We start from the raw sequence: 14743 nt of genomic DNA on the forward strand, positions 1-14743 counted from the left end.
TGTTACACTTCTCAAGGGGGAAAAAAAATAAATCAAAAACAAGGGGGGGAAAAAAACAGATGTGAAGAAGTGGAAGGATGGAGTGAGGGGGCTGACACAACCTGTACTTGGAAATAGCTTCTTCATAAAGTCTTCTCTTGCTCCTCCTGTTTTCTGATCCACATTCATGAAACTCCAGGAAAGAAAAACTGAAAAGCCTGTGGAGCCCAACAGGAGATTCCCAGCTTTTCTGCTCTTGTGACCTCTTCTGCATTCCCTCTCCTCCTGACACAGTGACAGCCAAGGGTACTTTTTCACTCATAAACCAAATCTGGACGGATTTCTCCCAGAAGGCATATTTTCATAAAGCCATCCGAAACCACTTCAGGTTGGATTGTTAACCACCCTCCTAGCATTTACAGTATTACTGCTGAAGAAACAAAATTAGGTAATCCAGACATTCTATCTATAATATTTAGAGTGGGCCCAAGATCCTACTGCACAACATGAAGTATAGGAAAACATTCCCTTTAAAAAACATGAACACTAAAAGTGTTCTCTTTAAAAGTGCTGTGACCCCCAAAACCATAATACTAGAATACAAAACTATAAAACCTAAGATACTTTTTGGAAATGCCTTTATTTTTAATGAGATACATGAACTTACCCATGAGCATAAATACCTTTCTCTGGGAGAATTCAGTGATTTAAAAAACCCTTTTAGCATGCAGACCCTTAACAACTTCCAATGTTTTTTTGCTACAAACTTGCTACAAAGTCTACAATTGGTACTGCAACATACTTCCTCTCCTCCTCCTTTTCCTCCTACTCTCTCCAGCTTTATACAGACTAGCTAGAACGCTCCTAGAGTCAGGAGAGGCAATTTCTGGTTATGAAGACCTGAGCAAGGAGGTTGGGATGGTGTCACTTACCCTGCCTCATGTGGATGCAGTGACCAGTTCCAAATCACGCTACATCTCTGTGCTGCAGCTTCTCACTGTCACTCATTTACATTTAAATACCTGAAATGATACTCTGAATTTCCAGCCCCTCTATTTCAATGAGAGAGTTCTAATTATAGGTCAGCCTTCACAAGAGGTCTGCAGCTTTACCGAAGGTGACTGCCACACCTCAATAAGCTTGAAGACATTTCTGATTTTTCTTTTTTTTTTTTTTTTAATACCATTTCACTGAAGAGTATAAATTAAATATTGAAAATAAATAGTCAAAGTTTGAACAGGTGTTAGATGCAAGGCAGACTCTGAGGCTGTTTCTGATATACCTGCAAAGTCAATGTGCCAAAGCAAACTGCATCCTCTTCTGACCTCACAGCTTTAATTGTTAGGATTGCACAGAGCAAAATGTGAACATTTTCCCAGGAGTAAGTCGATGTCTGGGAAATGGGGCTGATGCTGTCATGTGAACCTTGCTGCAAAGTGTTCGTCTTCTCCTTCAAGTTAGATGTAAGTGCAATTTTATTCATAAAAAAGTATTCAGAAAACAAGTTAGAAAAGTCAGCAAAATTCCACTTCTCTGCAATCACTACATAGAAGAGCTGAGCCCTTCAGCAGAGGTTTGTTCCTCCTGCCATGGCACTGAGGTTGCATTACAGCAACAAAGCATCCATGGCCCTGCCAATCTTCAGGGAAACCCATGGGAGCATTGGAGATGCTTCTGTGGGAATTATCTCCATGTGATTGACAGCTGTAGGAACCTATGTGCCTCAACAGTGGCAGCCAGTCTGGTCAAACAAATCACCATGTGGTTTGGGTTGGAATGAGCCTTGAAGACCAAGTGTGTTGGCAGGGTTACCACCCACTGGATGAGGACCTCATCCAACCTAGCCTTGAACACCTCCAGGGTTGGGGCACCCACAGCTTCTCTGGGCAGCCTCATCATCCTTCGAGTAAAGGATTCCTCCCGGGGCACAAGCCTGTGCTTATGTATGAGTTCACACCAAAGAACATTTTTATTCCTGTGGAGAGTAACTAAGCTTTCTGGACAGGCAGTGATCCTCCTTTATGACACACTGACCAGTGTTAGCAACCCCAAGGAAAATGCTGTGACGAAACCCAGCCTTCAGTATCACCTCTAGACCAGGAAATAGGCAATACTGCCAATAAAAAGAGCTTTCACAAGTAAAGATCATGCATGAAGCCCCCTTTTTCCTTTGCCGTCCTAAAGACACCAAACATTTCTGACTTATTATGCATCTGTTTACTAAAGGGAAGTTCCCCTCTCTGTAATTTCTTTTCAATCAAGATGTATCCAAGTTCCACTCATATTTTTAATGCACACCTAAAGATTTGTCCAATGAAAAACCCAGGTGCCCATCACAAAGCTTATGTGGAATTCAGGTCCTGCATTCAACAAAAGGCCCTTAAATAGCTTTGACCGGTGCTTTGGGGTGCATGCCTTGCCCCACACAGAGCATAGAGGCAGATCTGCTGGGATGTGGGGTTTCCAGGCATGTGTGAAGCTATGCTGGTGGTAGTGGAGACACACCTTTCTCAGGGCCTGCTGGAATGGCCGCATGGTGGGAGTGTACAGAAAGTCTGAGCTTCATCCCCTTTTATCCCACACACTGCTGCCACTGCTGCCTGCTAGAAAGATGAAGAGCACAGCAGTCCTTCCGCAGCAGAGCTGAGGAAAGCAATCCTGAAGCTGCATTTTACTATGCCAGACATTCGGCCTTTTTTAATGGGGTTTGTGCATGGCAGTGAATTGATACCCTAAAATAATGTGTTTAGTTTAAAGGGTAACATAGCAATGTAACTATGTTTGTGGTGTATCGTTATAATCCAGAGGTATCTGTGTCTGATGCTGCTCCCTGGAGTGGCAGTGGGAAGTCATTTGGTCTCATTAGCCAATTAACAGTCCAGCTAATGTGGATGAAAACAAAAACAACAACCAAACAGCATCTGTGGCCATTCCGTGTTACTTTCAGGTTGCCAGCACCAGGACACCCTCAAACACAGAGCACTATGAGTGAAAGCAATCAGAATAAACTTCTGAGCAGGTTAACTGCAAGACTGAGTGAGTGTGTACCTTTAGCTCAGAAAAGACAAAGCAGGAGTAAAAACAGTTCTAGCTATAGTCCAAAGGTGATCACTTTGTTGCTGCACCTGTCAGCATTCTGCATTTCTCATGTGTCACCAGCAATGTCTATGAGAACTGGAAAGCCGTGCACACTACACATTTTGTGTTTAACTTCATAAAACACATGGAAAGGAACTATATCTGTATGTATATACTGCATATCTGTATCTGTATACAGAGGAAATATGTGTACAAGCTGCCTTGTGTTGTCAGTTCACTCCCTGAGTGCAGCTCAGCACAGGTTTTGCCTCCCCTGCCCATTGCTCTCACACAGCATTTCTGCTGCAGTAATAAAAGTCTTCCCCTAAGAAATGAATGTCTGTACTTGTCCCAGGGACAAGCCCTCAGCATCCCAAACAGTGTTTCAGCACCAGCCCTGCTGGGATGTCACTGCCAGAGAGCAGGGCCACAGCTGCTAAAGGACTGCTGAAGGAGGAACACAGATGCTGGAGGAGCATAGGCACTGGAGGACCACAGACACCGAGAGGCCTCAGACCCAGGAGTCACACTCACAGCACTGAGGGCAGAGCTGTGGCTGCCCTAATAAATGTTCCACTGAGACCACGGGACACCGCCGCCACCGGAGTGGTACAGCACAGTGCTGCTGGTTTGCTGCTAGCCTGCGTGGCACACTGGGACATTCAAGTGTTGAGAAGTGGAAAAAATGATCATTACACAAGTTTCAGATCTCCACCCTGGCTGGAGCATGGTGCCTTCACTATTCATGTGTCACAGGAAAGGAGTGGGGGCTCATTCTGTGCCCTGTGTTGGGTGTTACAACTCTCCAGCCATGGGGGCAAGTGACACACATCCACTCAGGAGACTGAGTGTCAGTGGCACCTCCCCTTGCTTCAGGCAAGAGTGCTGAGTATTAACAGCAGTGTGTTCCACCTTGAAGTTTTCTGCTTGGGCACAGGGAGCAAAGGAGCTCCATGTGGAAGCACAGCTTGCTGCTGGATTTTCTCTGATGAAAGCAAATATGCACGTGTAATGCAGAACTCTGCAGTGTTATATCAGTACAAACCAATGGCAGTTTTAGGCACTGTTTAATAGTCACACACGGAGTGCAAACACACATGGACAGTTGCAGACATGAATGAGAAACTGCAGTTTGTAAACGCAATGGATTTAAAGATGCGGAGGGCAGCCAGATCCAAACACACCAGAGGACACGCTCGTTGTGGCACGGGCCGCCTGCAGCCGCCGCTCCCGTCACAGCTGTAGCTTTCAGCTGCCGTTTTCCAGAGATGGTTCTGCTTTCCACCGCACGAGCCGGGCAGATTTTCGCCATACAGCGGCTCTACGTCCATTAGGCCGCTTACTGTCGGCGAGTTATTAGCCGGGCCGACACAGCCCCCCCCTCAAATCCCGGCGCCGCGGCACCTTCCGAAAGCAGCCAGCCGCCCCCGCTGCTCGGCCACGAGCGCGCACAGCGCTCTGTTCTCCCGCCCCGCCGCAGCGCAAAGCCCTCTTCCGGCCTCGGGCACCCGAAAACTCATCCATTGTAGCCCCGGAGAGCGGTGCTGCCGGGAGAGCGCCCCGCGGGCTCTCAGCGCGGCACCCATAGGAAGCGGTACCCTCCGCCGGCGGTTCGCAGGGTGTAGGCGTTGCCCAGCGGGAAGGCCAACGTGCGGATGCCGCCCTGCTCGCCGAAGGCCGTCCGCAGGCTGCCGCCGCCTTCCAGCTCCGCGCCGCCGGGGCTCCGCGGGACGGCAGCTTGCGCGGTGCGCAGCCCTCGGAAGGCGCCGTGGAGCCGCGGGCGTTTGGCGGCGGGGCTGCCCGCCAGGCTGCGCAGAGCCGCGCGGCACTGCGCCGACACGGCCCGCAGCATGCCGCCCACGCCCGCCGCCTCCGCGCGCCCGCAGCTCTCGGCGGGAGGAGGAGGAGCGGGAGGAGGAAGAGCGTCGCCGTCGGGGCGCTGCGGGAGCATCAGCTTCTGCCGGAGGGGAGAGAGCGGTTTCAGAGCCCCGTCCCGTAGCCCCGCACCGCCTTACCCCGGCACCCTCCGTGAAGCCCGGCCGCCCCCCGGCCCGCATTGTCGGCCGGCGGCACTCACGTCGAGCACCGCGGCCAGCTGCCGGGCCTGGCTCGCCAGCTCCTTCAGCTGCACGTTGCTCTCTCGTTGCATCGCCAGCTCCTCCTGCTTCTGCGCCAGAGCTTCCTGCAGCTGCGGGCACGAGCGGGCACGGGGCGCTCGGGACCGCTCCGGCGCCCGAGGAACACAGGGATGTGACAGCGTCCCCAGAAGGACGGCAGCCAGCCCCGTGCCCTACCTGGCTGTTTTCCTCTAGAGCATCCCCAAGTGCCTGCCGGTGCCGCTCGGCCGCGTCCCTCCAGCACGTCTGCAGGGTCTCCGGGGGTTGCGGGCACACCGCACGGGTGTCAAAGGCCACGTCCTCAACGAGGGAGAAGTCGAATTCAGCGCAGTCCGGCGGCGGGGGCGCCCAGGTGGAGGCATCTGGAAAGAAAACCCCGAGAGTGATGGCACGGGGCTGGGGGTGCAGGCCTTGACTCACCGTCCCCATTCTGAGCATCCTCGGGGGCCGTGTCCCTGCTGCGCACCCGGACCCCACCTGGGTTTCAGTTCTACCCCCAAGATGATGCACTGCAGCGCCGACCGTCATGAGACGGTCACGTCCAAACACTCGAGAAAGCAAAAACAGAGGGAGACCGAACGCAGCACCCAGACACCCCATTGCTCTACATCTGGCCAGGCGAGGACAGACATCTACTTGCCAGATATAAAATCATCGACGGCATCTCTGAGGTCCTGGAAATCGAACTCCGGTTCATGCTGCAGGCACTGGCCCTGGGGTCGAATGAAGCCCGGTGAAGAGGCGGGGTTGGCCCCGATAGCGCAAAGCTCTCGCACCACCGGAGCCGTGCCGGGCCCCGTGCAGGGCCGCGGGTTACCTGCGACGGGGCGGCGGGGCAGACAGCTGCGGCGGGGAGGACGGGGCCGCGGGCTGCCAGCTCCTGCCAGTCGCGGACGGTGTGCGCCCGAGGCGGCGACAGACGGCGGTGAGAGAGGGCAGGGCCGGGACCGGCGGGGCCGCGGGGGCTCAGTCCCTCTTGAGGTGTCCCCGCAGCCGCCCCGCCGGTCCGCGCCGGCTTCTTGGCTCCGCGGGCGGGCGGGCCCGCCGCCCGGTTGGGGCAGATGCTGCCGAAAGCCCGGCGGCCGCCCTGCTCCATGCCGCCGCGTCTCCTCCGGCCCGGCCGGCGCCTCCGCTCCTCTCCCCGCTCGGCGCCGTCCCGCGGGCTCGCGGCGGGGGTGCGCGGAGCCGGGGCCGGAGCCAGCCCGCGGGATGCCCGCCCGCTCGCCTCCCTCCACCGGGGCGCGGGACCGTCCCGCCAACCCCGCGCCCGCTTCCGAGGAGCCCGCGCCCGCGGTGCCGCTGGCACGGGGCTGGCGGGGCGGGGCGGAACCGCAGCGTACAGATCCCGCCCCGAACCCCGCATGGCCCCGCGCCGCCCCGGGATCCGGACCGCCGACGCGGGTCCCGTCGGGGCTGCGGGCTGCGGGAAGGCGTCGGGCTGCGCGATGAGGCTCCGCGCCGTGTCGGGGCTTTCCGCAGAACGGCGTACGACGGGGACAGACGACCCCTTCTGTCTGATTTGGGGGGTTGGAACTTCACGATCCTTGAGGACCCTTCCAACCCAGGTCATTCTGTGATTCTGTGTCCCGTCCGGCGGCACCGTGCACGCGGTGTGCGGGCGGTCCTCCGGTACGCACCTCTGTGCGCGAACGGGCAACGAAATAAAGGAAGGTCGCTACTGTGTCGCGTCTCTCCCATTGATTTTTTAAACTTACTCTACTTTTTCTTTACTTTACTTCTTCCCGGGGCCACGTAGCCACTTGGCTGGGAGCGCTTCCAGGGTCACAGACTGGCCGGGAAGGGTAACAGCCCCGTGCTGTTACGGACCGTTCTGTTCTCTTAGATTCCGCCGAGTTTATGTTTTGCTTTCTTCTTCCTTTTCACGAGCATCACCGAGTCAGCGCACGGTGTGAAATGGGCGATTACGCCGACGGGTTAATTGCTAATTAACTGCTGGGACCTCTGAGTTTCGATGCGCTCAGTACCCCTCCCTCCGCCACCCGCCCACCCCAGGCAATGAACACACGCAGGAGACGTAGAAGAAATAGTGTTTATTTAGCTCGGGTGCCGTTACTCTGTGGATCACTCGCCGAATAAACAACGCAGCACCCGAGGATGTGAGTGCTATTTACATGCTGGATGCAGAAACAAAACAACCACTGTACAGTGCGTGACCACGCGCATATCCCCACGGCACCACTCGCGGTCCCTCCCGAGACGCGGCCACGCACAGCGCCGGGCTGCCGCAGCCCCGCCGTCAGTCGCCGTTCCACAGCCACGAGCACTTCCGCGACACCTCCGTGGGCAGCACGAGAAGCAGCGCCGCGGAGTTGAGCGACACGAGAAGCCTCAGGTCGGCCATGCAGTCCTGCAGCTGCTGCATGCTGTAGTCGCACACTCGCAGGTCCAGCGGCCTGCGGTGCCGCTGCAGACTGTCCGCCAGCCCCAGGCAGGCCGCGGCCAGCAGCGACGGCGAGTACTTGGTGAAGGAGTAGTCGGCCATGCTGATCTCTGCTAAGCCCTGCGCCAGGCTCCCCGCATCCGCCGCTTCTCCGGGGTGGGCGCCCGGCGCCTCCAGCCGCACCCGGGTGAAGTGATCCAGGAAGAAGCAGACGGTGGGCGCACCTATGCTGAAGCCCAGCTTCTGTAGGATGATGCACTCCAGGTTGCAGAGCTGCTGCCCACTGAAAGCGTTGCAGCAGAGGTCGAGGAGCTGCTTGACGGTAGGGGGGTACACCTCCACCTGCGGGGGGAGGGACGGAGCAAGGAGAGGGGCTGCCGGGGCGTGAGAGAGGACGGCTCTCACCCGCTCGGCCGTACCTGCTTGCAGGCGAGGAGCAGCGCCGTCACGCCGACCAGCTGGAAGCAGTCGGAGGCTACCGGGGTGGTTTCGAGGAAGCGGTCGAGGATGTTGACGGTCAGGCAGAACGTCTCGAAGGAGTACCCGAGGTCGCGGTACACGGGGATGAGCCAGCTGATCAGATGGCAGCGCGACTCCGCCGTCACCTGCGCCGGGAGAGAAGCGAGATGAGCGGGCCGGGCTGGGCCGGGCTCCGCGCCCCCCGAAGCCCTCACCTGCGGCTGCCGGGCGAGCGGCTCTCGAGGCTGGAAACGGCTCTCCAGCTGCTTGTGAGAGCGGTACCAGCTCTCCCCGTACTCGCGGAAGTTCTGCAGCTCCAGCAGGCTGTCCCCGCTCGACGCCGCCGCCGGTTCCTCCTGCCGAGGCCGCCGCCGCCGCCGCCGCCGCCGGCGCTCCGGGAGCTCCTGGCAGGGCCCGGGGCCGCTCTCCAGCTGCTGCGGTGCGGCTCGCCGCAGCCGCTGGTCGCCGCTCCCTGTCACCATGGGCGGCACACCGGGAGACGCGCGCGCAGCGGCGGTGTCCAAGCGGCAGCGCTGCGCCGGCGGTATTTGAGCGCCTGGAGGCGGGGGGGACACGGGGGCGGCAGGAGGTCGGTCTCCAAAACAAAAGCCACAGCGCTGCTGAGGAGGAGCCGGGCTGCCGCAGCTCCTCGCACCTTCGCACCGCTTCCAAGCCACCGGGATTCGGCCGAGAGCCGCGCGGTGGTTGGTGAGAGGACCGCGGCCGGAGCTTTGACGAACGCTGTAAAGACGAAGGACACCGCGCAGGGGTGCCGGACACACGCTCGTGCCGCAGCCCGCTCCTAGCCCCCTGAAACTGCTGCGTCCTCCTTTTTGCCACTGCTGAAATAAACGACTTTTTGAGTCCCTGAGTTTTCACTGAGAACCCAGAGCGCTTTGACAGCTACGGATCAGGACGGAATATTTTCACTCGATGTTACCAGGAAGCGCAGCACAAACAGAAAAGGGGAGGTAGAGGGAGGGAGGTATTCAGAGTGCTGGAGGGCTCCTGCGAAGTCTCCATTCTGCTCCCATCGGCTGACTGTTCATATGGCAGAGCACTGTTTCACACAAACGGAGGGACATCAGGATGTTCCTTACTACAACCCTTGGCTTAAAGAAGCAGAGCCGAGGCCAAAGATGGCACTTTTAATCAGATATGATTTACGATGAGTTGATTAGGAAGGATGTTCATCTGGGCCAAAGGGTGGGAAAGAAGGTTACAGGAAATAGGCAGCTGAGATTCAAGCAGCCCCCAGTCCAACTGCAGCAGAGGAGATAGGAACTCTGCAGCCTGAGTTTGAGGGAAATAGGTGTATCTTTAAAAAAAAAAAAAGAAAAGAAAAGAAAAAAAAAAGGTACAGCTGCCTTTAAAATAAAGCACGGCCTAATAAGTACTTTTTTTACATGGTCTAATAGTGATAGGACAAAGGGGAACTGTTTTAAATTAAATTTAGATTACACAGTGGGGAAATGCTGTACCCAGAGGGCACTGACAGAGAAGATGTGGGTGCCCTTCCTGGTGGCATTCAAGGCCAGGCTGGGTGGGCACTGGGCAGCCTAAAGTGGTGATGGGCAGCTCTGCATATGGCAGGGGGTTTGGGACTGGGTGTGCTCTAAGGACCCTTCCACCCCAAGCCAGTCTATGGTTCTATGAGTGTTGTTGAAGCCATTGCATCTTCACTTCAAAGTAAGGCCTTTGATTTTGGACACTCTCTCATTTTATTTGATTTGTTAGCCTTAATTTCAATTATACTGTATAATATTGTGCTATCTTACATTCTGACATCATGTTTAGTAAAATTTACTTTCCCCTTCAGACCGTTGCTGCTGTTCTGTTTTGGGCCCACCTCCCACCCAGGAGATATCATTGATGATATTGTTGTGTGGGGAAATACTGCAGAAGTTGTTTTCATGAAAGATCAAATAATCCAAATTCTTCTGCAAGCTGGTTTTGCTATTAAGCCAAGCAAAGTGAAAGGACCTGCCCAGGAAATCCAGTTCCTAAGTAAAAAGTGTCAGGATGAATGTTGTCACATCCCAGCAGATGTGATTGACAAAATCACTGCCATCCTGGGCGTAGTGGGCTTTTGGAGGATGCACGTTCCAAACTACAGCCTCATTGCAAGCCCCCTTTATCAGGTGACACAGACTGGCCTTTCATGATGCTGAGAGATGGCCAATGCTTTATACTGACTCATGGATGGTGGCAAATACCTTATGGGAGTGGTTAGAGCAGTGGGAACAAAACAACTGGCAAAGATGTAAACCTATTTGGACTGCTGAACTGTGGAAAGACATTGCTGCCTGAATAAAGAACATGGTGCATCGTGTAGTTTTGTCTGAGCCCAGAGTCGGGCTACTGAAGAACAACAAAACAGCCATCAGGTTGATCCAGCTGCCAGAATTGAGGTGGCTCAAATAGACTTGGACTGGCAGAACAAGGGTGAATTATTTCTAGCTCGGTGGGCCCATGAGACCTCGGGCCATCAAGGAGGGGATGCAACATATAAGTGGGCCAGAGACCGAGGGGTGGACTTAACTATGGACGCTATTGCGCAGGTTATTCATGACTGTGAAACATGTGCCATAATTCAGCAAGCCAAGAGGATGAAACCTCTCTGGGAGGAAGGGTGATGGCAAAGGTATAAATATGGCAAGGTGCGGCAGGTTGATTAAATCACCTTGCCACGATCTCACAGTGGGAAGTGTTATGTGCTTACCATGGTGGAGGCAACCACTGGGTGGCTTGAAACATAAGCAGTACCCCATGCTACCACCCAAAACACCACATTGGGTCTTGAGAAACAAGTCCTGTGGTGACATGGCACCCCAGAAAGAACTGAGTTTGATAATAGGACACATTTCAAAATTTATCTTGTAAATACTTGGGCCAAAGATCACAGCACTGACTGGATTCATCATATCTTGTATCATGCATCAGCTTCTGGTAAAACTGAATGATACAATGGGTTGTTGAAAGCAACGGGTGGTGGAACATTTAAGCACTGGGAGAAGCACTTACCAGAAGCCACCTGGTTGGTCAATATTTGAGGATCTGTCAACTGTGATGGTCCTACCCAATCCAGCCCCCAACATACTGTAGAGGGAAATATGGTCCCTGTTATACATGTAAAAGAGCATGTAGGGAAAAGCTGTTTGTGTCCTTCCAGCCTCTGGGAAGGGCAAACCTCACCCTTGAACTGTTTTTGCACAGGGACTTGGTGGGTGATGCAGAAAGATGGGGACATTCCACATGTACTACAAGAGAAGCTGATGTTGGGGAGTGCAGTCAGAAATTCCTTGGAAATGGATAAATGTGTGAAATGCATTTTAATTACTGTTTGTAAGTATGTATGTATGTATGTATATTAAGCATGATGTAGTGACATGGAATAAGGGGTGGAATGTCATGGTTTTTTGCCTTTTGTTAACAGTATTACACACCATATCATCATGTAAAGAGTTAATACTCCAGTTCCATGGACTGACTTCCAGACAAGTCAGGGAAGAAAAGAACAGGGACACAGATTGATCTAGATGACTGCAACAGCCCGACAGGTGCTTTAAGGTAAAATAACAACAGCGTATTAAAAGTATTTATTAAATAAATGGAGCAAAATGAAAATGTATCCATTCAAAAGAGCACAGGCACAAAGTAGCTCGTGTAATCTGCATATGCAGAAAGCCACTGCAATCTTTTTTTTTTTTTAATCCCCATTAGGTTTTAAGATAAGCATAGCTATCTGCAATACCACAGTTAGACCTGTTTCATCTGTTTTGCAGAGACTGTTGATCACTCCAAATGCAGTCACCAACTCCTTAGTTATTACAATAGACCCTTGTATTAACAACTGAAGAGATTACAAAGCAGGGCATGCTGGGGAAAGGCAAATAATTCCTATGAGCTTCAACATTACCATACATAAATTGAATTAAAAGTCTATTTTCACCATGATTAAATAAAGGAGAAAAACCTCAAGGACAATTAACAGCCTTGCTGGGATTTAGCCATTTTAAGATACCAACTGACATCTGAGATTCAGATCCAAAAGGAACAGGAGTTTGACCGTCATCCAACTACTAAAATGTATCTCCAATTCACATTTCCAAAGGAGAGAAATAAAAGACAAAATAGAACAAAACCCAGGAAATCATTCCCTTGAAATCTGGCTATCAGGGTTGTAGATTTAACTTCATCTTCCAGGAATGCAATTAATAGTTTTTTACACCTACACTACTACTACTACAGAAAAGAATGCATCTAAGGAACAGACTGCAAAATCGAGGCATGAAGATCAAACTTAAGCAGTCAAAAGTACTTAAATACATGTTGTAGACTCTACAATTAAAAATAACGCACTCCTTGTCTTTTCCAGGAACGCTGGAACACTATTAGCTTATTACAACTCATAGAGGATAGGAGATTGATTACATTTACTTCAGAGGCCCTAGAAAAGCACTACAACTTGCTTTTTTCCAGAATGGAGTATAAGCTCCAAAGATCGATCTACTACTATCTCATGGTTTCCCTTTAGCACAGCACTACCAGTTCCCCTATCACTATCTAACTGGGTATATCTGTATATTTTCCTTGGTCTCTTTCAAGATCATGTATTTTCCTCATTGGCTCCTTAAAAAGGAAGACACCACTAGCCAGCTGCATAGAACCTGTACTTGTCAAAATAAATCTTCTGCACTATGCAACTGTCTGTACATACAGAGTTACTGCTTAGAGTGCGACTGCTGCATGGTAAAAGGTAACAGTTTCTCTAACATCTGAGATCCTGATCTGAAATTCTCACTTCATTGTTGTAAACAAGTGTAAGAGGATCTGTATCATTATGTTATCTGGTTAAGGACTATTCAGCATAAAGGCAAGAACAACAAAAGAATTTGTGTCGGAGGAAAGTCAGGTTGGGAATTAGGAAAAGGTTCCTCCCCAAGGGCAGTCAGGTCCTGGCAGGCCACCCAGGGCAGTGGTCATGGCACCAAGCTGACCAAGCTCAAATTGCATCTGGACAACACACTCAGACACAGGGTTTGCATTTGTGATATTCTATGATTCTATGTAGTTAAACATGCAGAAGCACAAAAATTAAGGAAGAAGTTAACAGAACAACGAAGACCTGAGGTCTTCAGCTATTTAAGGTATGGCTCCAATATAGCACTGAAGAGAGTCAGCCTGAACTTTATTAACCAAGAAGAGATAAACTCTGCCATCATGAGCATTATGAGATTTAACGGGGCTGGTGAGGCTATACAAAGATCATTACAAGATGAGAGGCTTGTGAGAAAAGTAAAACTTATTCCACTGCCTCCATGGACAGGCCAAAGGCAGGAAGAAACAAGGATCCGGGTGAACGGGAAAGAACAACACAAAAGAAGCAGCGACGGGCTGGTGGTCACTGCATGTGTTTGACTAAGCCCTACACCTGAACACAGTACACTATGTTCTTGTTACAGCATTTTTTAAAGTCATAAGCCACACAGAAAAGAAGGAATCTGTAAGACATGTTGCATTAATGCCACATATTCGTAGCTTAAAAAAATACTCGCAGAACCAACATATGAAATATCTGTCTTCTGTTTGCATATATCTACTGGAGCACTATGCTACTGAGATTTAAGACCCAATTTTGAATTACTAGTACAGTCTGCATCACCATTAATGGTGATCAGTATAATAGAAGCAAAGAAAAGCCGGAGCTGGCCACAGCCATTTTTATATAAAAGAATCTGCTTTCATCATTCAGCTTTCATCATTCAGGAGACTGGGACCCAGGAAGAAGGAAGTGAACTGACCAGGTGGATGAACTGCTATGTGGATGGTGCCACACTCAGGACTTCGGGTTCTTTGACCTCAGTCACAACTTCAAGGGACAGCGAATGTAGATATCAGATGGGACACAACTGAACAAGTAGGACGAGAATGTTCTGGGCAGCATGCTGGCTGGACTTGCTAACAGAGCTTTAAGCTAGATTCATAGGCAGAAGCAAATGCATTACTAAGTAACAGGGAAGACCCAAGGTACGCTGTCACTCTAGGAAGAAGCAGAGAAAAAAAAACTCAAATTTGTTCTAAAGGAATTCAGGAGGGCTCCTCTTAGAAAGTAATGTGACCAAGAGCTCAGCTGAAGTATATCTACATCAATGCATGCAGCATGGGAAACAAAAGCAGAAGATGGAAGCCATGCTATAACTGGAAAACTACAACCAGACTGCTACTATGAAAATGCAGTGGGAATATTGCACAGTTGGAACAATGCAGTTCAAGAGCTACAAGATTTTTAGAAGAGATAGACAAGGAAGGCAGGGAGGGGAGATGCCCTCTATGTTAACAAATGGATAGACTGCAAGAAATTGCCTCCGAGAAACAGCTGGGATCAGGTTGAGAGGTTGTGGGCAAAAGTTTAGGATGGGACTAATACAGGCTGCCTGATCAGGAGAAGTCTGTTGACAAGGTCTTGCTTCAGAGGATAACCTCCTCATCCAGGTATGAGACAAACCAATGAGAGGTGAAGCACTATTCCAGCTGGTGCTCACCAATGCAAGAACATCATTAATTAAGAATGAATGGAGTTCTGGGCTGCAGTGACCATGTCCTGGTTGAGTCTGTGATCTTGAGGAATGTCAGCCTGACAAAGAGCAGAGTCAAGATCCTCACCTTCAGGAGAGCAAAATTCCATCTGTTTAAGGAATTACTGGAT

At 51.4% G+C, this 14743-nt stretch overlaps 2 protein-coding genes across 2 annotated transcripts; both read right to left on the reverse strand.

Annotated features, from left to right (window-relative positions):
* Positions 1-4128: 4128 nt before the first annotated feature.
* MCIDAS (multiciliate differentiation and DNA synthesis associated cell cycle protein) lies at positions 4129-6744 on the reverse strand. Its single transcript, XM_072359992.1, has 5 exons — positions 5992-6744; positions 5815-5887; positions 5352-5536; positions 5135-5245; positions 4129-5014 (listed from the first exon to the last, which is right to left on the reverse strand). Exons 1-5 carry the CDS (start codon positions 6742-6744, stop codon positions 4628-4630), a joined length of 1509 nt encoding a protein of 502 aa, XP_072216093.1. The 3' UTR covers positions 4129-4627.
* A 466-nt stretch (positions 6745-7210) lies between these two features.
* Positions 7211-11177, reverse strand: CCNO (cyclin O). The gene is made up of 4 exons (XM_072359286.1): positions 11059-11177; positions 8250-8901; positions 7995-8180; positions 7211-7917 (listed from the first exon to the last, which is right to left on the reverse strand). The coding sequence occupies exons 1-4, from the start codon at positions 11175-11177 to the stop codon at positions 7432-7434; spliced, it is 1443 nt and encodes a 480-aa protein (XP_072215387.1). The 3' UTR covers positions 7211-7431.
* Positions 11178-14743: the final 3566 nt, after the last annotated feature.

Source organism: Excalfactoria chinensis, chromosome Z (genome assembly GCF_039878825.1).
Source record: "Excalfactoria chinensis isolate bCotChi1 chromosome Z, bCotChi1.hap2, whole genome shotgun sequence".
In the NCBI taxonomy this organism is placed as follows: Eukaryota; Metazoa; Chordata; class Aves; order Galliformes; family Phasianidae; genus Excalfactoria; species Excalfactoria chinensis.